This window comes from Microcebus murinus, chromosome 15 (assembly GCF_040939455.1).
Source record: "Microcebus murinus isolate Inina chromosome 15, M.murinus_Inina_mat1.0, whole genome shotgun sequence".
NCBI lineage: Eukaryota > Metazoa > Chordata > Mammalia > Primates > Cheirogaleidae > Microcebus > Microcebus murinus.
In genome coordinates this window covers 34,431,423-34,459,358 of record NC_134118.1, presented here as the reverse complement: position 1 = coordinate 34,459,358, position 27,936 = coordinate 34,431,423, and the positions used below count along the sequence as shown (strand labels likewise).

General features: G+C 33.5%; 1 protein-coding gene across 2 annotated transcripts; it reads right to left on the bottom strand.

Annotated features, from left to right (window-relative positions):
* Positions 1-304: 304 nt before the first annotated feature.
* On the bottom strand, positions 305-27,731 carry MAP9 (microtubule associated protein 9). Of its 2 annotated transcripts, none has more exons than XM_012783628.3 (14): positions 27,567-27,731; positions 25,977-26,126; positions 25,142-25,226; positions 24,075-24,395; positions 20,611-20,843; positions 17,784-17,874; positions 15,425-15,675; positions 13,410-13,480; positions 12,035-12,203; positions 11,197-11,286; positions 9,535-9,696; positions 9,265-9,410; positions 8,964-9,096; positions 305-4,006 (listed from the first exon to the last, which is right to left on the bottom strand). In XM_012783628.3, exons 2-14 carry the CDS (start codon positions 26,052-26,054, stop codon positions 3,884-3,886), a joined length of 1,953 nt encoding a protein of 650 aa, XP_012639082.1. In that variant the 5' UTR covers positions 26,055-26,126; positions 27,567-27,731; the 3' UTR covers positions 305-3,883. The 2 variants fall into 2 exon arrangements, with proteins under 2 accessions (XP_012639082.1, XP_012639083.1); XM_012783629.3 differs by having other exon boundaries at positions 20,611-20,840.
* Between the last annotated feature and the right edge of the window lie 205 nt (positions 27,732-27,936).

Genomic DNA, 27,936 nt, shown 5'->3' with positions numbered 1-27,936 from the left:
TAAAACCAAGAATTATACATATCCAAGTTAACATTATACAATTACATGTAACATACAAAATTCAAAATGGCAGAATCACATGAAATTTTAAAGTAAAAATGACCCGAGAAGCCTCCAGTTTAGCATTTACACAGAACTTTATTATTCTATCAACCAGGGTAAATAGGAACTAGAAAAGTTGATAATATCTTTGTGTAGAATGGAAGCATATGGATTTAAACACCTTTTTATATAGCACTATTAAAATCAGAGCCAAGATGGGAGAAATCTAAGTTTCTTGTACTAGTTTAATCTTGGGAATGATTAAGACTAACATGCAATTTCCCCTATTTTGTGAAATTTCTTTTCTCTATTGTATTTCAGCCCATGATGCGGGATTTAAGAAACTTCATTATTTCCCACACTCTATATGGTAGTGTAGGTACCCAAACAACTTTGATCTTGTGGATAGTTATGGAGAAAGCAGTCGAGGACTAAGGAAACAGATGAGAGGACATTAAATTAATTAATAATGACCACAGTTATGAAAGTTAGTGTGAAAGTTTTATCAGATTATCAAAATTGTGCAACGCTGAGCAGAATACAACTATAAAACCCAATACCAAAGTTCTAACTCTAGATGTCCTATAGTGAGTTGTATGAGATTAGGCAAGTCAGAGTCCTTGGAAATCAGTTTCTTCAGCTTAGAAGCAAAAGAGTTTAGACCAGGTTTATTAAAATCTTGTACAGATGCATAGTTGTATCACTCTAAAGAACGTACACTTGCGGACACCTCACTACTATCATGTACAGTTTTGGCAACACTGAAAAAGATCAGTTTCAATACAACTTAAAACGATAAATGAACTAATATTTTCCACATATGAGGCAAATATAAACCCCTATTGTTATGCCATGAATAGTTATTTTCTTTCATTAAGAAGACTTTGACCTGCTGATCTAAAATGCCATTTTTTAAAATTTATGTAGCATTACCATCCTCTTGGTTATTATGAATCTTAAATTCTGTATATAGTATTAATGTTTAAATTTATCAACAAATGGGCTAAGGAAACTTGTTTTCAGTAATGTTTTAAAATATTCATAAAATTCTTATTTTCATAACTTTGAAATCTCAGCATTCTTCAAGTGATCAATGCAATTTACAAAACTGGATGTTTAATATGAAAGTCTATAGGCTTTTAGTGTCCTTAATTTGAATTAAATATTCCCTTATATTATAAATCAATGAAAACCTAGTGAGTAAATATCTATATTGATATACTTTCTAAGGAAATATGAGGAAATCTTACCCCTGAAGTAAATATATTCAAATGAATACTTCTATAGAGCTTGATTTTCCTGTTTGCAAAGATCAGAGAAAGTAATAGCACTGTCTTTTTACCCATCTCCAAAAACTCAAGCTTTATTACTGCTAGAAGAGGTGATTTCATTTAACTAGATAAATTCTGTACAGGTTGCTATAAACAGGAAATAATATACTATTTATCACTGTAAGATCAAAGTCCCCATTCATATTTAAGGGAAATGACTTGGGTCTATGCAAACGCCTTAATTTCTAATGTCATCTTACCTCAGATGCAATCCTAAGAAATTAGTATTTAGTTTTCTTTTAAGGAGGGCCCTAATACAAGGCACCTCTATATTCTCTTTTGAGTGGTACAGCCTAGACTTCCAGCAAGGTAGAGATTTCTTCTTGTACGCTAAAAATGTAAAATAACCATTATCAACTCTGTTAACCTTTTCATGTTCATGAAGTGGGGAAATGCAGGGCTCACGATGGTAAATAAATGATGTCAACAATGAACATTTAAGTCCTTATTGTGCCAAACACTTTACATTAATTTACTAATATCATGCAATTCTCACAACAACCTAAGAGGTAATAACGGTTAGCCACTAAATATGATAATGTAGAAGAAAATGATCTGGAGGGTAAATAATTAATGTGAAATCTATGACACATAGGTTCATGATATCATATTCCCAAAAGTAGCTGTACCTTTCTCAATTTTTCCTTTTACTTCCCTGGAATTTGAAAATATATTTTAACTCTGAATAGCTAATACAATACAATAAACACTTAAATCTATTCTGGTAGGCAGTTTGGTACTACGGCGACACACAAATGAATGAGAGGTCCTAAATCACATGCTGAGAATACACATTCTGGAAATAATTTCAATTTCATGAAGTATTCTCCTAGTTCTAGCAGTATAAAAGGTTTTCTAGTTTTATCTATGAAATTTCTCTTATTTGTCTATAGCACTGATATGATCTTACAAAATGATCCATGCCATCTTTCTTATCTTGTACACATGCACTGTAAGAAGGTTAATGCTCAGTGTGTGAAACCTGAGTGACTATCTCAAAGCCTATATTTACATAATCTGCTGAGTTTTTGACATTCTAATATTAGATACAAGATGTTTGAGTAATTCCTTAAATCTTATGAATTATTCCATTTTACAGATTTAATGAGGTCTACCATCTCTAATAACAAGCAGTGATTTCTTTTGGGAAAGATAATCTCGATAACAATACATGATTTGAGGCTCTAAAAGTCAAATGTGTTCACCAGGTTGGTATAATACAGAGATCTTAACAGAATTTACAATTCTCTGAGGCCACATGGGAATGTGAAAAAGAGCACAGGGATTGGGGGAGGGGGGAGGAGGGGGGAAGGCAGACTCAGTCAGACTGAATCAGTTCTGATCCCAGCTCAGTCACACTCCAGATGTATGGCAAGTTATTTGGTTTCTCTGAATCTCAGTATTTTTGTCTGTAAATTGAAGCTGATATCACCTACTCTGAATAGTTACTATAAAGGTCCATCAGAGATGATGTCAAGTGCTCAAGAAATAGTAATTGTTCCTTCTCATCTATCATCTGTGCATTGCATGATTGACTAGGTTGAATTCCAAAGACAAGAACATACATTTGGTCTGTCTTAAATTAGACCAGGTCAAGTATGAGACCAATTAATACAAAGACATGCAGAGATCAAATAAATAATTAAAAGTTTTCTACAAATTTACCTTCCCATACAGCTGTCTTCTAAATATAAGCTATAAAACTTTCAATTAGTTAAGAGGACAACTGCCTTAAGCACATGTATGGCTTTAGTCTGGAAATTAATTTCCATTAATAACATATAAGTATATTACTACCATGAAAAGAATGTCTTTAGGGTCACTGAAATTATAAATTGTGATAAAATCTAGAAGGAAAAATTTCAGAGATGGGTTCATTATAAAGTGCCTATGATTGTCATTTAAGCCCTGGAATAAAGTGCACTCATATTCAAACTTAAGGCAAAACTCTTAAATAAAATGCCTCAAAGACTAAAGTTCTACTGAACTATTACCTCAATTGACCAAAATTCTACCTTGCACAGTGTAAATGCAACTGCTTTGTGCTGAAAATCAGTTTTAGAAGAAATAATATATGCACACTCCCAATGACAGACCATTTAAAAACCTGAGTCTAGATGCACATCATCCACAAATTGAATTGCTTCTATGATTATAGTACTTAGATGATTTTTATTATTGGTATTAAACATAGTTAAGTAACATACGGAGCTTAGTGAAGAGATCATGAATTACTCCACTGTGAGAATTACCAAGACATGATAAAGCTATATATATTTTAATGGTAAGAATAATATGATTATTACCTTTTCAATTGAGGCAGTTTATCTATGGTTCAAAAATGCTTTCACTGATTAAACTCCAGAGTGTCTTTTTCATTGTTAGCAGAAGTATCTGGCATTTAATTAAAATAGATTCTTCTAACTAAAAATAATTCAACAAATAATTTTAAATCCATGGATAAAGTTGGCAAATTGATAAATAGCTAAATAATATAAGAACTAGAATTATTAAAACACTTTTGAGAACACAGTTCTGCTTGGAGGGCTCCATGGAGGAAGTGCCTCATTTTCGAGAAAGGAATGACGTTTCTTTTGTTTTCGTTCAATTCTTTCCTGCTTTTCTTTAGTTTCCTAAAAAGCAAATAGAAAACTATACATTTATATACACATATGAAAATTATTTTCAAATCAAGTTGCTTATTGAATAATCCATTATAAGATTGTATATCACTTCCTAATTTAATAGGTTATGAAGAAATAGCTAGAGAACATTGCCAACTTATAAGCATTAATATCACTTATCTTTTTAATATTAAATATTAAAAATGAATTGTGTAAAATGGAAAAAAAAGATCTACAATTCTACACCTTAAAGATAGTAATTACTAGAAGTTAATGAGGACTTCAGAGAACAGATTCTCAGAAGTAAATTTATTGGGTGCAAAGGTTGAATGTCCCATGGCAGCATGAGATACTTTGAATTTTTTACAAATAGTTAAAAATTCAGACTAATGTTTCCTTGCTTATTATTGAGCTTAAGCACATTTTCAAATGTTTCTTTAGCCCTTTTGTGAATTTTCTACTCAATTATTTGGCCCATCTAACTGTATGGGTATCAGTGCTTCTAGTTTTTAGCAATTTGTATTTTTTCATATAAAAATATTGTTATCTTTGCATCAAACATTTTATCTACATTGCTTTTTCTAGTCATTTTTGATCCTTAAACAATGAACACATATGTGGAAACATCACACTGTACTCCATAATTACATATATTGTGTCAATCAAAAATAAAAATAATTAAAAAAAATCCAAACACATAAATATGGTCCCTGTCACCCACGGAACTTTCAAAATAAATAAGAAAATAGACAACAGATAATTCCAACACGTGAATTTCTTTGAAACATATTTAAAAAAAAAACTATGAGAGATTAAAGGGGAGTACTTACTTTCAAAGAAAAGTGGATTCAGGGAAAGTCACTTTAAAGTGAGACATGATGGATAAGAGGAGCCACTTGTGGTAAGTGCTGGGGGAGAGCATTTTAAGTGGAGAAAACAGGAGGGGTGAGGGTTCTGGCAAATGGGAAAAACTTGAGATGTGGGAGGAAACCAAAGAGAGCCAGTGTGACTAAGGCTTGGTGGGACATGGGAGACAGGAGATGGGAGCCAGATGACAACGTAAAGGTAGAAAGGTAAGATCATATGATATGAGGCCTCGTAGGCCAGTTAACATTTAGAGTGTAGGTAAAAGAATTCAACAAGCAACACAAAAGGCAGGCAGAGAGGTGAGAGGAAAAACTCTCTGGGAGGGCAGCATGCCAGCCAAAGGAGGAGACAGTTGCAAGAAGAGGAAGTCTATGGTGCAAACTGCAGAGACCTTCTGGTAAATGTGGACAGAAACGCACATTAGACTGCCTAGATGCAAACCTGTAACTTTCAAAGTGCAGTTTTAGTGTATTGATGAGGACAAGATTGGCGTGGGATGAGAATAAAAAGGACATGAAGAACTACAAAAGTGTAGGCAAAAATTTCTAGAAGTTTCACTATAAAGAAAAGCAGAGAAAAGTGAGACCATAGATGGAGGGAAATGCAGAGTTATGAGTTTATTTTTATTTAAGATTACTTGTCCTGGAAGCTGATGGGAATAATTCAGGAAGATAGAAAGAATACTGGAGTAGAATGGTAAATTTTTATTTTATTGCTTGATAGGAACAGACCTGCTTCATATTGTTATTTTCAAAATATCATCTTCCATATTTTTACATTTTTATTACACAGATGAATTTGAGAACTATTTCATTTCCCTGCACATTCTCCCTTCAAATAAATGACTGAGTATCTGGGGATTAGTATGAAATCTAAACATTTATCTTGAAATGTTAGTAGTACTTGGTCTTTCCATCCTGTAATTTGGAGTGTCTCTCCATTTCTTTAAGTCTCTGTTAACACTACAAAGTTTGGTGGTTTCCTCATATTCCTCAAAGAGCAGCAGTATCAAGGAAACCCTGGGACAACCCTGGCCCCTCAGGCAGATGGCTGGGGAGGACAGGCATTAGGCTAAATTAGTAGGTCTACGCATCTTTCATGAGTACATCCATGTCCTTGCTCCACACTATGAGAATGTTTGCATGCTTGCTATTCCTATTAAAGTGAAGAGGGAACTTCCTTTTGGAAACTTAATTGAGAAAAGAAAAATTATAATGAGATCATAGTCAATCATTTTAGTATTTTTGAGAGAGGCAGACCATCCTTGTAGGTGAAGGAAAAGCAGTGACCAGGCTGTGTCCATAGAAATTGACTGAATAAACCTCTTTCTGTACATCCCACTTAATACGGAGACAGAGAGAGTCATTTGAAACAAGCTTGATCGTACTAGCAGGACGCTGAAAAGCCAGAATAGCAAATGGACAATTATTAACCTTAATATCAATATCAATAATGTTACCTTGATAATAATTAAAAGAATCTGTTGAAAAATCTTTCTGACTGTCATCTGTGAGAGCTTGGACCTTTTGCTCATTTTCTTAAAGGTAACTATGAATTTATTTCAGAACTGGCATGAAGAAGAGAGTCTTATCTGATCTTTGACTATAATTTTCCCCTAAAACAATTACCTACTAGATACTTAGTACTCAAGCTAGGTAGTGTATCAAAATGTTGAGATGTTATTTTGCATGAAAATTGAAGTCAATAGACTTCAATATAGGGGCATTTTCCAATTCTATCAGCAAACAAATTTCAATAAGAACTTGGTAAGATGGACAGTAGATCTGTAACATATATATTTGTTTTTTTAAGGTAGCATTTTATTTGTAGAAATTTTAATAAACATTGAAAAATGCTATTTGGTCTTTGATGAGTTCTTGTTCTTCAGAGGTCTGATGATAATGACAAAGTGACTAAATAAATTTAATTAAAAACAGTGTACTTAACTGTGACTTAGTCATTAAGGAAATTCTATTCCATTTTCAAGAAAATATAGGAAAAATATGAAAACCCAAACATTTACATTTAATTATCCTAAGTAATACTAGCAGTTAGTATGTATCTCCTTAAGAAGACTCTTCACTTTTTTTAGATCAAAGAGTTTTTTTAAAAGTTAGAACTTAAGAGTTTAACCTAAGAAAATCATGAAACACCACCTTTCATTTAAATATCAAAACAATTTTGATCATCTTATTTTATGATTATTTCTCTGTGTAGAATTAACATAATAGCAGTACTAAAGTCAACATATAACAATAAATCCTTTGCTGTCTTTTTTATTTTTATTAGGATTGCATTAAATTACTTCAGGGAGAGCTGACATCTTTGTAACATCATTATAAGGTGAAGTGTTTCTATCCAAGAGGGGTTTTTATTTCATTCCCTCAAGTCTTCATTTGCATTTTTCAGGAGAGTTTTGGAATTTTCTTTATATTGACCTTGTATATTTCTTAAGTTTATTCCTAAGTGTTTTATCTTTTCATCCTATCTTTAAACAGCTCATTTTGATCCCATGTGCCTCTCTACTGTTGATTCTTAAGTTTATGGGAAAAAATAAACAAAAATGGTCAGAAATACTATGAAAGAACAACTATGAATAGAGATGAACACAAATAGATATTTAGACGTATCAAGTCTAAAAATGAAACAGTGTGGTACTAGAATGTGTATCATGAGATTGACAATGGAACAACAGTTAATACACAGACCCTAAACAATGAGAATATATCATATAATAAAGACAGCACCTCAAATCAGTGGTAAAAGATGGATTATTCTGTAAAAGATACATTTGGAAAAACTAAAGTTGGAATCATTTCCCACTATAGATCAGGATAAATGCTAATTAGAAAAAATGTTAAAATGTTAAGATATTAAAGTCATTAAATTGTTAGAAGACAATGGGAGGACTTTTTTAACCTCAAATTATGGAGAAGATCTTTTCAACTATGCTTGAAAATCAAAAGCCAAAAGAAAAGATTGATAAATTTGTTATCTAAAAATAAAATTAAATTCTTCATAACATACAATACTATAAGCAAAGTCAAGAAACCAACAGTATAGTGACAAAAATTTGCAATGCCTAAAAAATGATAGGCTAATTTCCCTAGTACATAAAAAAGCTTCTAGAAATCAGTAAGAAAAAACAAATGATATAATAAAAAAAGTGTGCAAAGTCTATGGATTTACAATCTACAGAAAAAAAAATATATAAATGGTCTTTATACAAATGAAAAGAAAGATGCTCAAGTTCAATCCTAATCAGAAAAATGCATATCAAAAATACCCTAGATGAAATTTTTTAATTAGCTGATGGGTATGAATTAAAAAAAACTTCATAAAAAACTCTGCTGGATAATGGAGAAATTTTACACTTTTTGACTGTTGAATCATGTGATTGTGTTGATTATTTATATTAATGTGTTACTCATATAAAGTACCTATTCATAAGAATGTGTTACTTATTCAATAATTGATAAAAATACATATTGATATTGATATTTTAAAATGGAAATATTTTGCTTGACATCAGCAAAAATTAACTTTCAAAAACATAAGTAAACTGAAACTATATATGTGTGTGTATATGTATATATGTATATATAATATCTAGCTATACAGATATAGCTAGATATTGCTCCTCCCTAACTTCAAACTTGCTCTCTTTCATTAAAAACATCTAAATAAGACTTTCTCCTTGAGGTCATCATAAATAGCAAAAAAACAAATAAAAAATGGAATAACTTCCTCACTATTAAATTCAGCGTGTCATGACCAAGTTTCATCTGAAATAATCTGGCATACCCTCAGTAGGCTTTCTATGATTTCAGATGTGAGAATCACTGCAAAGGAGGAATGGAATGCAGGTAAGGAAGATTACAATTGAAGTTTTAAGCCTGGGTGTTTGAGGGAATAGTAGGAGCATTAATAGAAATGAGTAAATCAAAGAAAATACATTATATGCAGTAGGAGAGAATGATCAGTCTTTTCTGTTCCTAATTCTAATGTTATCTGTCCCATACCTACTGATCATTTCCACCTGGAAGACACAAAACAAGTAGTACATGAAAAACACACAAGTACATTAACTGATACCTACCAGCCATTTTTCATACTCATTAATAGCTTGTTTATCTTTATCTTTTTTCTCAGCTCTTTTCAGTTCTTCCTTTCTTTTCTCATTTATTCTCTCTTTTTCTTTTTGCTTGAAAAAAGCTTCCTTTTTTTCATTCCTATATAGAATGGTATAAAACAACGGAAAGTTAAAGGAGAATGTATAATAAAGATCCCTAATATATCTTTGACAATAATAAGATTATGATACATTAGTAAGCTTCAAGTAAATAAATTTTAGAAAAGCCTAAAGTGTTATTAAAATCAAAATATTTATTTTGGATTACCATTTTTCAACAGCAGTTAAATTATCTTTCTTTTTCTCAGCAACACTTTCCTCTTCTTTCTGTTTCTTTGCTCTTTCATATTCTTTCTCCTTTTTATTTTTCTCTTTAAGATATTCCATCTTTTTCTCTTTCCATTTTTCGAAAGCCTGAAAAAGTTCAGAATGATTTTATTACTGTGAATATTATAAAGTAAAAATATGGTTAACCATTAATTTGGATTTCAAATATTAATATTTAAAACTAATAAAGATATTGAAAGATCTTGAATACTTGTAGTGCTTCTCCTTTTCTCACAGCATTTTCCTCTTCTGTTTTCTTCTTATTTTTTTCCTCAAGCCTCTTTTTTGCAGCTATTTTCTTTGCTTCCTTTTCTTTCATAGCTTTCCAGGCCTCAAATGATGCTAATGCTTCTTCTTTCTTAGCAGCTCTTTTCTATAGTGGACAAAATAAGAGCAGATACATAAGTTTGTATAAATAGATAGCTATAGCTGGATATATACAAATGCATTTATCTTTAATCCTCTGATATTTATCATATATAAAAATTAAGTTTCAAAGCAGATAATTTAGAATGGTTTAGATAAATTAATCTATAAAAATGTTCTCTGAATTATCCATTGATTTTAAAATATCCTTTTCTAAAAGTATTTATCAGATATTTACCTATTATTCATGAGAAGCCAATTATTATTTTCATAAGTATACTAAAACAAATAATATGAAAATAAACTATAATAGGCTAAGTGGTATGGTAAAATTTTTATAATAAAATATTTTGGTTAAAAAAATTCAGGAAAGTTAAGAGCTTATAAAGTAAGCTAGTATAAGGCCAATTGGCCAAGTCACAATGTGCAGATCTTTGGTTTGAACCCTAGTTTTGAATGGTACCCAAGCATAAAATTCTTACTATACAAACATAGTCCAAAGTTTGAAAATATATGTCAGGCTGAAAATTATGCATGAGACTGTATAGCAACTGTATATATTGTTATTTTACTTACTTCAATCTAATCCCATACTATTCTATGTTTGCTTTATGATACTGTTTATACTAAATGACATAAAACCTTACTATGGAGGTAAGATAATTTAGAAGTCAAAGTACTATGTACCTCATAGAGTTGTGAAAAAGCAAACAAGATTTATGATACTGACCACAGCAGAATAGTGCTACGAACGTGGTTAACAGGTATCAAAGCACACCTCCTGGAGGCCTGCTCCACTCAGTACCAGTTTATTATAGTGCAGTCCACTTGGGAAAATATTTTTTTTTCTAAATCTACTTTAGTGTTGAGCAGCACAATGAAATGTTTTTTTCGAAAAAAACATTTAAAAGGCTAAATGTTAAACATTTAATATTAAACATTAAAATATTTAAAACATAAAAACATTTTTGAAAAAACATTTTTATTTTGGAAGATAGGAAAGAACTGAGCATGTTGTAGGCTATCAGGTAAGAGTCAGAGGAAGAGACTGAAAGTACAGGAGACTGGGACAGATGTCTAGTTCCAGTCAGTGGGAAAGGATGCAGGTCAACAGCACCGGTAGGGGTTGGTCTTGAACATGCATATAAAATTCAAGAAAGAAACAAGGAAAACTGAAGGCTAATTAATGTATAGTAACCCTTTATCTTCTTGGCTAAGTTCTAAATAAAGTTAACTTTTAAGAGTGAATTAGGTAGTCACAAACAATAATAAGTTCATAATCAGTAGTGACAAAGCTGTCCTACACATATGTAAAATAAAAATCTGTCTGTGTTTTTATGTAAAAGTTACATTTATATCCGTCTAAAAATGTTAAGTACAACAAAAATAAAACCAAAAATCAATTCTTCAGTATACAAGTTATTGTCCCATTTTAAAAAGCTGATTTAGGAAAGTTAAATATTGACATACACATCAAGAATATTTTCACTTCTGTATTTCAGAATACCTGTTCATTTTGGATCCTTAAGTTTTCACTTTCAATCCTTTTTATTCTGTGCAATTCATGTAAATATATATTTTTCTTTTCTAACCATTCCTATAAAAACAAGAAAAAGGCTATATGATATTCAAAATTTCTTAAATGAATTAGACCCCTTATTTCCAAAATATTTGATTTAAAACTTCAAAAAAGGAAAACACAAAATTTATAAATTCTATATAAGCTAGTGTTTTTATTTATCTGATAATATTCTAATATAAGTAAAGCTGATGACTAGTTAAAAAAATTATGTATGTTACCCTTAATATTAACAATAGATTTCAAATACTAAATATACTAACTACATATATTAATATTTCTCTCTGAAATTCACATGCACAATGTTCTAAAGCATACTATAATGTATAAAAAATAAGACAAAAAAGACCTTTTTTAGAATTGTGAAAAAATTAGTAAAATCTTTTTCTGTATAAGCCTAAAAAAATTCAGAATTCTTTTTAAAGAAAAACTTTAAAAACTCTTTTTGTTCATAATAATATAAACTACAAGGAAAAAAAGCATAAAAACATATATAGTCCTTACAACATTTGTCTTCTGCTGTATTTCTATAAACTGAAATAGCATATTCTTTAAAAATAACTCTGATCAGTTAAGTGTAGAAGCAAATAATTTAGTGAAATAGCTTTGTATTGCTCATGCATTGTAAAAGAAAATCTTTCCCCTTATAATAAATTTAAGTATTAAACCATCATTTCTGACAGTTTCATTTTATTCTTTGATAAACATGTAGCCTTATGAAAGTGATTAGTTTTTCTTCTTTTTTAAAAAAAATTTCCTTTTTTACCTGATAAACAGCTGCCCTTACATTATCTGCCTTGTCAGGCTCTATACTCTGTTTTTGTGAAGGCTTTTGGTCCAAGACTTTCAAAGTCCCTAAATAGTGAGAAGAGGTATTTGTTGTTGAAGTTCTCCTTTTAGAACTGTATTTCTTTAAAAACTCAGAGGTCATTAATCTGAAAAGATTCAAATAAATCAAGACAAAATATTACAAGTTGCATTTTGTAGAAGAGAAATCTATTAGAATATGCAACTATTATATTTGAAAACTATATTATAATTTAATAAATTATAGTAACTTTGAAAATGATGTAGATAACATGTATCATCTTTTCTTAGTACATGAAGAGTCCCATTCAACATAATTTAATTTTATACCTTAAATTATATAGGTTTGAAATGATTGTTCCATTTAGATATTTAAATTAGAAGCTTTTTAAGAAACATGGACTGTATCTCAAATTACATGGAAAAAATATTATTAAAGTAGATTTTAATCATTCTTTTAGCATTTTCTTACATTATTTGGTTTTATGAACAATTCCAAATATAAAGCCAGAGAATAGTGCCCTCTTATTTCAGAGGTTGGTGAGAAAATATGCTCTGCCATCTGTTCTGATATATAAAGTTTATTGTACTACAGCTATACTCACTCATGTAAGTTTTGTCTATGGCTGCTTTCCTGCTGCAACAGCAGAATTGAATAGTTACAACAGAGAAATTGAAAGTATCTATTTTCAGCCACAAAGCTGTGAATTCTAATTGGCCCTGTTCTATTTGATTAATGGTAATTTTATTAATGATAATGTAAAAGATTCAGGTTTCCATTTGTACTTATGAGTTGGGTATTATCATTGGCATATATGAAGCTACATAGATTCTTATCATTTTAATACACTTAGTTCATAGAACCTGAAGCCTTTAAGTACAATTTTTCACATGTTAGATGAAGAAACTTAATAGATAAGTACAATGCTGGACTTCAGCTTTATTATCATTTTATATGTACTGTCGCAGAAAAAACAGGAGGAAGCTCCATCCGGGAGCAGTGTAGAGTGTGGAGAATCCCTAATCATTGACAATAGGGAAAGAAGAAAAGTCTCTCTCGAAACATCCCTAGAAGGAAGATCCTGGAGATCAAAGGTAATACATAAACATCCCACGCATTAAAACAACCAGTAATAAACAAACATTTTATTAATTCTTCTAATATAATCAACCAAGGGGTTTTATCATGAAGTAACTACTCCATTACTCATGAGATGGAAAGTAAGAGAAAATAAAGTAACACCAAATGAACTTTATTTTATGGAAGTTAAATTAAAACCAGCTTTGCTAGAATGCAAACCCATAAATGAGGGGGATATTGATAACTTGATTACCTGCCAGATGCACTGGATGCTCTATTATTTGTTGACTTGTTATTCTTCATATTTCTATCTTCAATTGTTTTCTATTAAACAGAAAATGCCATAGATGGTTCATTCACCATAATGATCGCTGTTAGATGTTAAAAGCCTAACTGCCAGGAAATTAGTATTTTTTTAAGCATCTACCCTGCGTCAAACACAGTAGGCATTGGGAACAAATTAGTGAATAAAATGTCCTGAAGGATATTAAACTTTAGAGGAAGATTGACTGACAATAAACACATAAACAAATGTGACTCAAGAAGGAGATAAAATAGCATACAGTGGCAGGGAGTGACTAGAAGGGGCTTGAATGAAGTTATCAGGGAAGGTTTCCCTGAGGGGTTGATGGCCCAGCCAAGAGAAGTAACGAGTGGGAAAGGACATGAAGGTCTATGGAAAGAAAGAAACAGCAATGCTAAAAGCCTGAGAAGGGATAGAACTTGATACTTTTGAAAAACAGAAAGAGGTCAATGGTGCTGAAGCACAGGGAATGGTGGGGAGAGTGGAGGACTGTGTGGTGGGAGAAGAGCCATGTGAGATTGTTAGGCGATGGGAAGGGGTTTGGGTCTTACTCTCCTAATGAGAAACCAACAAAGAGATGGTAATCGGGAATGATTAGATTTAGACCTAAGAAAGATCACTCAGTAGAGAGTAAGAATAGAGCCAAGAGTCCAGTCAAAACAAAGATGTTATCATCTTACTTTCTAATTCTAAATTAGAGTTGCCTGTTCTAATCTAGAATTACCTCTATTTGACATTTCCAAGATCCTGTCTATAAACTCCAGAATATCCATTTTTCTGTTGAGTAGTAACTTTTCTACTTTACCCAGATAGATGGATGCTAGCAGTAGGGTGACAGCACAGATGTAAATACAACCCTAACCTGGCAGTAGTATTTTCTCCCAGGAAAAGTAGCTAAGGATGATATACCTGGAACATGGTTTAATTAACCTTCTCCTTAAACTTTAATAAAAGCTAATATTTTATATTATAAAAGTCCTGCTAAACAAAGTTTGCAACTAGGACTGTTTTCTTCCCCTAATAATGAATATACACACATAGCTGCTAGCTAACTGCTGCTATAAGAGATAAAGACGAAATTCAGGAGAAACAAAAACTAAAAACGGTATACCGTAAATTTTAAAAATATGGTACGCAGGCACAATTTAGTGTAGGGACAAGTAATCTACACACCAAAAATTTGTTTCTTAAGATTATAATAATAACACTCTTGATGACACTGTCCATCTCTTTAAAAAAGCATGGATGTTGATCAATATTTAAAGATTTTCATTAAAATTGTTAAAATGCTTTGAAATGATATCCAAAAAAACCCCTTTAATTCAAAACCTTAGAAATTGTTTCAGATAGCTGCATTTTTAAAATAGGAAGACCTATGGGTATTTATGAGATATTTCAAAGTACATTATGATCATATATTTCTGATAATTTTTAATGAAATATTATGTTTCATTATCTTCACTGCAAACTTTCCTTGTAGTTAAATTCTATTGAATTGGCCGGGCGCGGTGGCTCACACCTGGAATCCTAGCACTCTGGGAGGCTGAGGCGGGCGGATTGCTCGAGGTCAGGAGTTCAAAACCAGCCTGAGCAAGAGCCAGATCCTGTCTCTACTATAAATAGAAAGAAATTAATTGGCCAACTAATATGTATAGAAAAAATTAGCCAGGCATGGTGGCGCATGCCTGTATCTGTAGTCCCAGCTACTTGGGAGGCTGAGGCAGTAGGATTGCTTGAGCCCAGGAGTCTGAGGTTGCTGTGAGCTAGGCTGACGCCACGGCACTCACCCTAACCTGGGCAACAAAGTGAGACTCTGTCTCAAAAAAAAAAAATTCTACTGAATTAAGAACCACTTAACATAATACCAGTATCAAAAGATGAGTTTTCCACAGAAGATAAAATATTTTAAAGTTCTATTTCAAGTTTTAAGTTGTAGTATAAAAGGTGTAAATGTACATATATACCTTTGCGGATTCTGTTGCATTGGTGGATATTAACATACTCTGAGATTTAGATAATAGTGGATCAACTGTTAAGTCATCATTCATACTCAGTTCAGCTTTCTTCTTTTCTTCTTCAAGGTCATTATCAACCACTTGACTTTCCTTAGATTTCTCAAGTGCAGTAGTAACCAAGTCTATCGAAGATGAATTATCTTCTTTTTCATCTGATTTCAGGGAGTCTTCATGGTTTTCAGTGAATTCTTCATTCTGATCTATTTTGAGATAGACTAATAGTATTAAAACCCCCTTCTGAATTAATCAGATAGATAAAAGATTCATTTGTTTTCCTTTAAATGAGGACTATGTTTTTTCTCACAAAAAAAATATGAAGAAAACTGTCATACTGAATTTGAATATACCTTTTTTCAAAAGTGATCTACAAAAGAGAAAATAATCTAATGAAGCACTTACAAAACTAATACTTAGAAAGGTAGCATGTTAGTAAATATGATGGAATAACTACCCCAAAACAAAGACACACAAAAAGCTTTTGTTGATGTATAAACCAAGTGAGATGGCAATATCTGTTCAATTCTAAAACCTGTGTTTCTTAGCTGGAACAACAGGCTGTGTAATTGCGAGGCACACATCTCTAGGCTACTACAATTACTGGAAGTACAACTGTTGAATTGTACATATGCAGAGAGAACCAAAAATTAACGCAATTTTATGCAGCGAAGAAAGCCAGTGTCTAGTTAGTTTCATGCCCACCACGATGCAGTGCTGCCTCTCCTACCAAAATGAGCACCAAGACAGGCCTGTTACTTATTCTCTCAGTGCTCCAAGGAACAGGCTCAAGCTCTGGCATAAAAGGATTCAGTTTTGCTTTTAGAAGCTGCTTCTAGTATTCTGATTCTACCATACTTTGCAATGCTCAGCAGAAAGAAATCAGTGCTTTCTGTGGGGATCAACAACTTTCACTTCTACCAGGCTCCTTCCTCCTGGCTAAACCTGTTTCTTCACTGTCAAAAGTCTTAATTCTGCTGGTTTCATTACAGTCATTTTTTTTTGTAATTTGTTTTTAGGTAAGGTAAACTAGGGTTTTTATTTTTTTTGGCCACTTTTTTATGTTTTTTGGGGGTTTTTTTAGGTTTAAAATCACTTTATTATTACAGTAATACATTCATATTTGGAGAGTACTTATGACTCAATTCATGATTGAATTCTTTGAAGCTGTTAATCAATCTTTGCAGCAAAAAGAACAATAACTTCGGAGCCCAACATTTAAACTATGGCTCCATCACTGACCTTGGGTATGTTTTCCCAAATCTCTGTACTTCAGTTTTTCTCATCTGTAAAATGACAAAAATTATACTACATAGTAAGCACTTAATAAATGTTAGTTACACATTCCAGTCCTAGAAACAGCCATGCCTCTTAGCTCTCATTAAATTACAAATCATAGCACTAAGAAAGAATGTTAACAACTTATACATCACACTTACTACATGCTTACTATGGTATTATTGTAAATGCTTTACATGTTTTATTAATTAGTTTAATTCTTACCACCTTATGAAATAGATTATTTTTATTTTCCCCATTTTAAAGACCAATATACAGGGCTGGAGAGGTTACTTTGCCTAGTAGTTGTGCCTGGATTCAAACCTAGCTTAGCCTCATTCTAAAATTCCTCCTAGTAATTACATACTTTAGAATATTGCAGCAACACTTACATTATAATAGTTTACCTTAAGAGCTCACTCCACTTGTGCTAGGAACTAGGTTAGTGGCTAAAATGCACTATATCATTTGATTTTCACAGCACCCTTATGAGATAGGTAATATTATAACTTAGGGAAATTGAGTCACTGAGAGATTAAGTTCTGCATCTAAAATTATAGAGTTAGGCTGGGCATGGTGGCTCATACCTATAATCCTAGCACTTTGGGAGACAGAGGTGGGAGGACTGCTTGAGGCCAGGAGTTCAAGACCAACGTGGGCAACATAGTGAGACTTCATCTCTACAAAAAAAATTTTTTTTAAATTAGCTGGGCATGGTGGCACGTGTCTGTACTCCCAGTTACTTGGGAGACTAAGGCAGGAGGCTTGCTCGAGCCTAGGAGTTTGATGTTCCAGTGACCTATGATGATGCCACTGAACCCTAGCCTGGGTGACAGAATGATACCCTGTCTCAAAAAAAATAAATAAATAAAAAATAAAACCACACAGTTAACTGCATAGCTGGGATTAAAAGTCAGGCAAACACAAACATATATTTTCCTGTTACTATTCAAAGTATTAGCTTTCTCTTAAAACAGGATTCTAAGTAATACAGAGTTCACAAATAAAATAAGATACAATACTTAGATATAACCACCTTTTATGGATGCTTTTCCCTCAGATCCTGGTGAAAAGGAATCTTCAAGGCTTTCTTTAAGTGATGATGATAGACTTGTTAAGCATGGATCCTGTTTTTTTGGAAAAAGAAATGCATTTACCATTTAAGTTTAGTTCTTAAAATTTGTGGGGACAATAGTATTAAAATTATCTCATAATCCTTAAATCTACATTTTTAGGAGTTTGCTATTGAAACACCAAAAGCCAATGGAAGCTAATATGCTTTGCTTTCAAGCCTTGATGTCTTGGTCATTAAAGGTGTCACTAAAAGAGTTATTCTAGTTCTTTATCTAATTGCCACCTCTCTGTTTTTAGCAATTTTCAAAACTCCTGCTATTCCAAAATCAAATCTCTTATAAGTACTTAAGGCAAAGATTTGATTTTAATAGCTTTTTCTACAATTTTCCTTTGAAGGAAAGTATAAAGAAGACAGTGGGTAAAAACCTTTACTTTTAAACAAATATTACTAGTTGTCCTAATGAAAGCATTTATAAAATCAAGTAGTTACTTTCAATTATTTTAGACAAAGTACACAGATTTCATGGACTTTGGTTTTCTTCAAAATTCTGAAGGTTATATCTGAAATGAAAAAAATGTATTTGTATGTCTAAAGTAAACAACTCTTTATAGACTAGCCTAAAGGTGATTTTATAATGTAGTTTAATTTTGTTGAATAGATAATATACTTTAATTTTCTTTCCTACAATATTTTATGGGTACAAAGAAAATTGTATATCAAAAGCAATGGAAACAATTTGAGAAGATGGCAGAAGGATTAAGACACTAGAGTCTACCTTGAAAAACAAAGTTTCATCTAAGAAAATCTGCAAATGAGCAAATTTGTTAGCTTTTTGTTTGAAGGCATTCCCCAACCTCTGTAGCTCAAGGGATAGAAGGCCACAGCCTCAATGGACTGGCTTGAGGGGATAGAGTATAGGACTAGATCAGCCAATAAATTTGGGAAGAAGTAGCAGAGGGCAGTGGCCACAAAATCTGCACCTGAAATTTACCAACCCTGGCTTCATTTATACATAGCATAGGGAGACCCCCAGAGGATTCTGTAATATCATAGAAGTATAAACTAAAAGGATTAAGCAGAGATTTCCACTGATACCCACTGCAGGGGAGACAGAGTTGGAAATTTGAGTCCAGCCATGATAACTGCTTGCTAGAAAACATGTTTGGAGAGATATAGTAGAATTCAGGATCTCTACAATGTATCATTTATAATATCCGGCATTCAATCAAAGTCACTAGGTGAAGAAACAGAAAATGGTGACACATACTCATAAAAAACAAATTAAAATTAAAAACAAAAAAAGAACCATCAATAGGAACCAACTCATAGATAGCCCAGATTTTGCAGTTAGCAGATAAGACATTAAACTATTATAAATATGTTCTAGCACTTTGAGGGAAATATTAATATTTGCATGATAGCTGAACAGATGGGGATCTTATCAGCAATACAGAAAATATAAAAAATGCCAATGGAAATTCTAGACTTGAACACTACAATAACTGAAATAAAAAATTCATTGAATGGACTTAATAGTAGACCAGAGATGGCAGAAAAAGTCAATGAACTAGAAGACAGTTCAAATTATTCAACCTGAAAAACAAAGGGAAAAACAGATTGAGGAAACATAAATAGAACCTCAGGGGTTCATGGGAATCACAAATTTTTGAAATCAAATTTTTAAAATAAAAAATTTCGAAGCATGTGTAACTGGAATACCAAAATGACAGGAAAGAAAAACCAGGTAGGAAAAAAACCCATAAAACTTCTCATTTTCATAGACGATATCAGCTTATAGATCCTGAAAGCTCAACAGACCTCAAACAGAATAAATACAAAGAAAACTAGACCTAGGCACCCTGTAGTAAAATTGCTGTAATTCAGAGATAAAAATAAAAATTTTCAAAAAATTCCTGAAAGCCAGAAGAAGAAAACCAACACATTAAATATAGAGGACAATAAAATAAATGATTGATTTCTCAACAGAAACAAAAGATGCCAGTAACAACAGAAATCTATAAAGAGCTGGGAGTAGAAAAAGGAAACAGTCAGCCAAGAAGTACATATTCAGATGAATAACCCTTCAAAAACAAAGATGAAATAAACACTTTTTAGGTAAGTATGGACAGAAAATCTATCACTAATAAACCTCTATTACAAGAAATGCAAAACTAAGTTTGCAAAACTAAAGGGAAACGACACAAATTGGTAATCTGGATCTACAGGAAGGAATGAAGATCCCCAGAAATTATATATATGTATATATGTGTGTATATATATATATCTATATTTGAGAAATCTATAAATATTATTCTTATTGTAATTCTTTAAAAAAGTCTAATACAAAACATTTAAGACTCTTTAAAGAAAAGTTATAACTGGATTATGGAGATTACATCTGTAGATGTAATGTATATGACAACAATAGCACAATGGATGAGGGAGTATATGGAACTATATTGTTGCAAGGTTTCTATATTTAACACAAAATAATACAATATCAATTCTAAATAGATTGTAATAATTTTCAGATGTTTTGTGTGACTAAAAATAAAACACAACTACTAGTAGTACACAAAGTAATGCTACATTTTACAACTGATGAGTATTAGACTCAGTGGAATACAGTATACTAAACAAAACTTAAAATTATTTCCTTATTAATTGCAGAAGAAAACATGTGAAACACATACACATGCACGTAAATTCACTCTCTCTCTCTCTCTCATAATCAGAGCAAAGGCCTAAATTCAAGATTACAATTCAATAGTTCAGCAGTAATACTTACTTCAGGAGCAAAGTTTTCAGAGAATGCTTTTTTCTCAGCTTCTAATTGTCTGCCATTCAGCCTTGGAAGGGGAGAAGGTGTAGAATGTAATTCTAATTCTTCACTGAGGGTAGTTTCCTTATCTTCTTCTAGTCTATCTTTCTCTTCCACATGGCTATTCTTTTTTAACATCCTTCTGGGACGAGGTGAAGGTTTAAAGTGGTCATCTGTTTCAAAGCTGCTGCTGTTTTCTGCTGAAAAATGAAATGCTTTAAAATGTGTGTGTAAAAAACCCAAAAAAACCCCAAACAAAACAAAACATGGCTTTAATTATCCCTCAGGGTGCCAACATACTTCCCTCCTGTGCCCAGGCCCCTTGGCTCTTTCTCCCACCAAGTTCAGATGAAGCCCACAACTGCTCTCTATACAGAGCTCCAATAAGGCACAAATAAATAATCGTTAACAATTTTCAATTTTTTGAAAAAAAAACTCAAAGTAAAAAAAAAAAAGTTGCCATCCTGAAAGTAACTAGTATACTTTAATTTTGTGAGAAGTTAACTCTTCAACTTTATAAACTCGTAACAGTATTCAAAAAAAATTTAAACAAAAAACAAAACAAAACCTTGCCCCAGTTTCTACCTCTATAAAACAAAGAGGTTCCTCCATCAAACTTTTACTGAGTACCTGATACCAACCTTGTACACATTACTGAACCTCATAATCAAAACAGTAATAATCGAACTGTCCAAGAACTCTCCCGGTTGATTTTTTCTAAACAAAATTACAAGATGAAGATAAGTGCTGTTACAAGTACGAAGATGACACTGGCACTCAGAGGACAGAAGTGCTAATTCTCACTGGAGGAAGAAATATTGAACGAGATGATTCTGTGAGTTATCGTTCTTTGAGTCTATAAAACTTCTTTAGCAGTTACTAAAGTTTCAGTTAATACTTCCATTGCTCCAAAGTTAATACTAGAATCTAATACTGGTATGCATCCAGCACTCCAAACATTGATGGGAAGGTTTTCCACTTCCATCTTTATTGTCTAAATTTTACCCATTCTACATATTTATTTTTCTATTGTTCTACAAATGCATCTTCTAAAACTTCAAAACTGGTCTAATTAACACCTTTTCCCCCTTTACCTATAGATGGGCTTATGAATGCTGCTAGAAGACCCCACAAGCATACCAAATTCATACCACTATGAATGTTTCCTTAAAAATTTTAGCTATGTCCTCAACTATGACCAAATATCTCACATTAAAAATACTGAGTTCAAACATTATATCAAAAAGAGTCAAAGAAAAAGACACCTGCACTCAAATGTTTATAGCAGCACAATTCATAATTACAAGGCTGTGGAAACAGCCCAAGTGCCCATCAATCCAAGAATGGATTAATAAAATGTGGTATACGTATACCATGGAGTACTATTCAGCTCTAAGAAACAACGGTGATATAGCACATCTTATATTTTCCTGGTTAGAGCTGGAACCCATACTACTAAGTAAAGTTTCCCAAGAATGGAAAAACAAGCACTACATATACTCACCAGCAAACTGGTATGAACTGAGCAGCACCTAAGTGGACACATAGGTACTACAGTAATAGGGTATTGGGCATGTGGGAGGGGGTAGGGGGCAGGTATATACATACATAATGAGTGAGATGTGCACTATCTGGGGGATGGTCATGCTGGAGACTCAGACTTGTGGAGGGAGGGGAGGAATGGGCATTTATTGAAACCTTAAAATCTGTATCCCCAAAATATGCCGAAATAATAAATAAATAAAAAAAGTCAAAGAATTTAGATAAAGCAAAACTCATGAACCACATTCCAGTTACCACAAATAAACCATTCATATATTCATTTATTCATATAAATACTTAATGAACTTCATATGCCAGGCATTGTCATGGTACCACTAGCCTCAATTTTTATTCTTCAACCTGAAGAACTGGGGAATAATGTCTTTAATATAATTTATTCCAAAATTCCACTTCCAGAATTGTCAAGGTATCCAAAAGGAAATAAAAGCCTATACTTTTTAAAAATGCTTTGTTTTATAATCAAATGTGTAATATTTACTATTTAGGCAATTATTTTTATGTTACACATACTGAATGTAATATTGCATATATAACTAAGTAGAGCCCTTATATTTTTAGTGCCACCTAGTGGTTAAAATATAGTATTTTAGTCATTTTAATTCACACAGGTTTTTTTTATAGATGTGAAATAGGTAGAGTATTACTACTTTACTGATTATCCACCATAAATTTCTAACTCTATACATCCATCTGTTTTAGATCCATTTTTAGCTGCTATATGCTCACATTTTCTTAATAACCAAGTTCAATTATGTTCCCCTTCTTTCCATCTTTGGTTTCACTCACTACACTGGGAAGGGACATTTTAGGAAACTAATTCTGTTTTATTATGCCTCATATTTGCACTTTTGTAGCATTTTATGGCTAATGAGATATAAATCAATAAATATTTATCCTACTCATGACAAGAGTGAGGCCTAACCTATTTGCTGAAGTCATACATAACTAATATACAGTGGCTTCTAGTGTCTTTGCTTATAGAGTCTCCTCAACTCAAAGTTAATGGGATTGTGGGGGAGGTGGGGAGAAGCAGTTCCCTAATACATGCCTGAAATAAAGTTTTGTCTGATGTTACCGGTGATATCTAATATATACAATATGAAACATTTACCAGCACTATATTTACTGATAATGTAACTTAAGGAAATTTTTAAGAAAGTTAACATCAACTAATATTTCCTTTATACAACAGAAAGAAAGAGCACTGACAGACACCAAATGTTTAACCTCCCATGCACAAGTTCCTGTGTGGTGGCCCAGAACACTTCAGAAGAGTCGGTCCCTGCTTCTTTCTACCTTTGCTGCTCTGTGCTTAAAGCTCAGTAGAATTGTGGGGATAATCCCACATCACACTAGAACCTCCCCTTGGAAAACTGAACCTTATTGAATTTTGGTAGATAACAGAGATGAAATGGTCTTCTCTTTTCTCAAGGAGTGCCTAGAGACTGCAATAAACCACCACAACAACAATACTCCCCCTTCAAACATACAAATGCCAAAAAAATGTTCTGGCAAAATGTTGGTATGGAATTGAATGTTTTAAGGATTAGTCCCAATGCTGCTACAACCAATCTCTGGAGTGTGAGGGCGAATTAGAGAGGATTCCATCCCGATTCCACACCCAAAAATAAAATTGAAGCTCGCAGACCTAGGTGTTTTGGGATTGGCATCTATGGATGACTGAATATACAACTGGACATCAGAATTATGGGTTTTCTCTATAGTTCTATTATTTTGATTTATGTCTGTAAAATTGAAAAGTCAAATTTTTTCTTAGATATATACTAGCTACTATATTAAAGGTATTGTGACTGATTATTGGAAAACAAATTTTTAAGAAATGCAATTACAATAATCTAACAAATTACCTGAAGATGAGATTTTGATTGGAAAAGTTCTGGGTTTAGGTTTCACTTTAATTTTCTCTTTTTCAATTTCCTGGTCTTTATTTTGAGATTCAGATAAGGAATTTACAACTACGTCTTCACAACCATCAGGTGACATTTCCTCATCGTTTTTGATAGTGCAAACTGGCTCATCTTTGGTTATATCGATGTTTGATTTCTTGGTTTTCAAAAAAGACAGTCTTGGAGAATTATTTTCTTCATCATCTGATATGTGAAAATCATTCACTTTTTTCTTGAATGAATTTTCATCTACTGAGGTATCAGAAAAATCACCTAAGGAAACTGAAAAATGAAAAAGAAAAAATGTTTTCAATAGTATTTTTAAAAATTGTCAGGGTTACATTAACCAAAAAAGTAACATTATCTTAAGGACTAGAAATTAAATTATTCATACTAAAATGAGTAGATGCAAATCTACTTTACAAAGAGATTTGCAGATGTAAAAAACAGCTAATTCAGGCAGTTTTCATCAGCATTTATGAAATATTTCAATTTCATTAACTTATTCAAATCATTTATTGAGTATAGGATACCAAATTAAGTCTTAATGGTACTAATACATGAAACATGAAGTATCTGCTTTTTAAACTGACCCCTTATTATAGCCAAAACGTATCTGTTTTATAACAAACTTCACAGAAGTGCTTCTGATGTGCAACAAAGTTTAGTTCTGTGGGGCTCTAGTGATTAACTAGTTTAGGGCCTCCTAGGGTTGACTTTAAAAATGAACCTGTCTTCTCCAATGTGGTTTTCCACTGACAGCCATCTTTTTACTGTAACTCTGCATCAATTTCTATTTTCATATACACATTCAGAAATAACCAAGGACAATCATTCAACATCTTGAAACTTAAGAGTGGTGTTCTGCTCAAAAGTTTGAAATCTAATAATAGTGAATTCACAGGTATTATTTTAACATAAGTGATTACAGGGTGCGGGTTGGGGGTGTGTGGGGGGGAGTGGCCTAAACATAAAACTAAGGAAGCAAAAAGAAGAAATGCAGTTTACTTTTCTATACCGTCACATACCAATATCATCACTGTCAAAGTCATCTGAGTATTCAGAACTCCTTTGTCTGGCTGATCGAGCTGTAATTGCTCTTATTAGCTCATCCTGAAATGAGATAATTGAAATCAATTCCCATCCAAATGTGGAAGTATCACACTTAGAATTAATTCTTTAAACAAACAATGCTTCATTAATAACTGCTTTCAAACTTACGTTTCTCAGATATCTAACATTCACTGCAAGCCTACTTTATGCCATGCACCCGGGCCCTCAGACTCAAAGCAGAGCATTGCAGAAAACAGCCCTCCCTCATGGAGCTCACAGTGAAACTGGAGGAGATGGACAATATCAAATAAATCAATTGCAGGTTATAAGTAGAGCTGGAGAGTAATAAGCAAGGAGGGACTCAAGCTGGATAAGATTTATTAGAAACTAGCATATTGAAAGAAACTGGTACTTTTTAAGAGCTTTTATTTCAGTATACTTCAGGAATGGATATAATCCATGCTGCAAATTTAGAGGCTGAGGTCAAAATTATAGTTGCCCAAAGAGAAAACTTAATTATTATGTTACAACATAAAAGTAGTTTTGATATAAAAATAGCAATTTAAAGTTGCTACTTAACTTTTAACTTAGTAAGAGCCTAGTATTGAAGCTATTTTGGCAGTCTCAAACCATACAGAGGGCTTGTGATACTGGAGCCCAAACATGATCATCTACAAAACCTCAAAAAGAAATGTAAGATTTACTCCTGCTTTATATAGTACTGTTCCTAGAATCACCAGGTCCAACATTCCTAACATAGTGTTTACATTGTAAAATTCTTCAAAATAAAAATGCTTTGAAATACTTTACCTGGAAAGTAGTTCTTTTGGTAACTCGTGGACTCTTTGTATATGCCAAGGTTGTGCTAAAAACTTCATCAGACATCATGTATTTTTTTTTCTCTTTGCCTTTATAAAAATAGCTAATAAATGACTGGAATAATTCAACCTTTGCTGGTGGCTGAAATATAGAAAAAAACAAATCAGACTTCTTTGCATGCTCAAGAATTTCTATCATCCACTTGGTGCCCCCACAAAAAAGCCAAACCAAATAAGAAAAGCATCCCATATGAACACTGAGCTACATCTTCACTTAACAAGGTAAAGAAGCCAGGTGCAGTGGCTCACGCTTGTAATCCTAGCACTCTGGGAGGCCGAGGCAGGAGGATCCCTTGAGTTCAGGAGTTGGAGACCAGCCAGGGCAATAGAGAGAGACCATATTATCTCCAAATAATTAAAAACTTGTCATGGTGGCATGCACCTGTAGTCCCAGCTACTTGGGAGGGTGAGGGATGAGGACTGCTTGAATGCAGGAGTTTGAGCTTGCTGTGACTAGCTTGGGCAACAGAGTGAGAATGTCTAAAAAAAAAAAAATGTAAAGACTTCTTGGCTGGGCCTGGTGGCTCACACCTGTAATCCTAGCACTCTGGGAGGCCGAGGTGAGAGGATCGTTTTGAGCTCAGGAGTTTGAGAACAGCCTGAGCAAGAGCGAAACCCTGTCTCTACCAAAAAAAAAAAAAAAGAAAAAAAAGAAAAAAATTATCTGGACAACTAAAAATATATAGAGAAAATTAGCCAGGTGTGGTGGCACATGCCTGTAGTCCCAGCTACTCAGGAGGCTGAGGTAGAAGGATCGCTTGAGCCCAGGAGTTCGACGTTGCTGTGAGGTAGGCTGACATCATGGCACTAGCTAGCCTGGGCAACAGAGTGAGACTCTGCCTCAAAAAAAAAAAAAAAAGTTCTTATAAGGAAATACCAAATTCTCACAAGCTTGTTTTCATAAAAGGAAAATTCAAATGGAAGTTATCCTAAAATAACTGTGCAACTATTTTAAAAATCAGCACATAAATGATTGAAACAAGTTAATACAAAATGTTCCAATTAAAACAGAACACCTTATTTGTCACCTCTCTTCTATTCAAAAAGTATAATATTGCCTACAAAACAATCATGCCTTATTTAAAAGGCTCCCAAGAGGACTGTCGGCATAAAAATCATGAACACCAATACCACACACACACACACACTGAAAACAAAAAAAGTCTGCATACCGCGTTACTCAAAGAAAAAGATGATAATGCTAAACAAATAAGCAATATTATTTTACAAGCCGTGTTGCCCTCTCACAAAAGTGTTAACAGGGCTGTGTAAAACAAAACGACTCAGTTTTCGCGATAAGCTGCATTAAAATCGCCGTTTCTCCTGCTCAGAGCCAGGAGGCCTGGGCCGCGGCCGCAGGGCCACCCGCAGCAGCGCGCGGGGACCATTCCCGGCCCGGCCAGGTGGCGTCCCCGCCGGCTCCTCACCGCGCCGCCGGCGAAGCGCGCGCCAGGCCCGTGCACACCCCGCCGCGGCCTCCGTCCCGGCTTCTCCGTCCCTCCGTCCGGCTGTCGGTACCCACCCTCGCCACTCCTGCGGCAGGCTCCCGCGACCCCGAGCACCCGCGGGCCAAAGCCTCTCGCCAGGGCCTGGGCCTGGCAGCGCTGGAACACCCGGCACGGGCCGAGCAAGGGGCGGGGCTAATATAGAGCTGGGATGCGGTTGCTAGGAAACCGCGTCTCCGGAAGGAAGTGACTTCATCACCGCCGGGTATCTCGGGTACCCAACACTGCCGTTCGGTCCAGAGCGTCACTGGGCGCCCACCGAGAGGAAGGAAATGACATCACCCTCCCTGGGTCTGGGAAGAGGGGTGCACTGTGTATGTGACAACATGTGAACATTATCATATCATAAATAGCAATGCACCACCACATTGCCACGAGCGGTCAGGA

Bases quoted from the DNA above. Each gene is read 5' to 3' on its own strand.
- MAP9 (XM_012783628.3), bottom strand. From the start codon at position 26,054: ATGATGTCTGATGAAGTTTTTAGCACAACCTTGGCATATACAAAGAGT. The intron at 20,844-24,074 runs GTAATTTGTTAG...TTCATTTTTCAG, and splicing joins AATCAAAATCTCATCTTCAG to CAGAAAACAGCAGCAGCTTT. The intron at 4,007-8,963 runs GTAGGTATCAGT...TTTGCTTTTTAG, and splicing joins ATGAGTATGAAAAATGGCTG to GAAACTAAAGAAAAGCAGGA.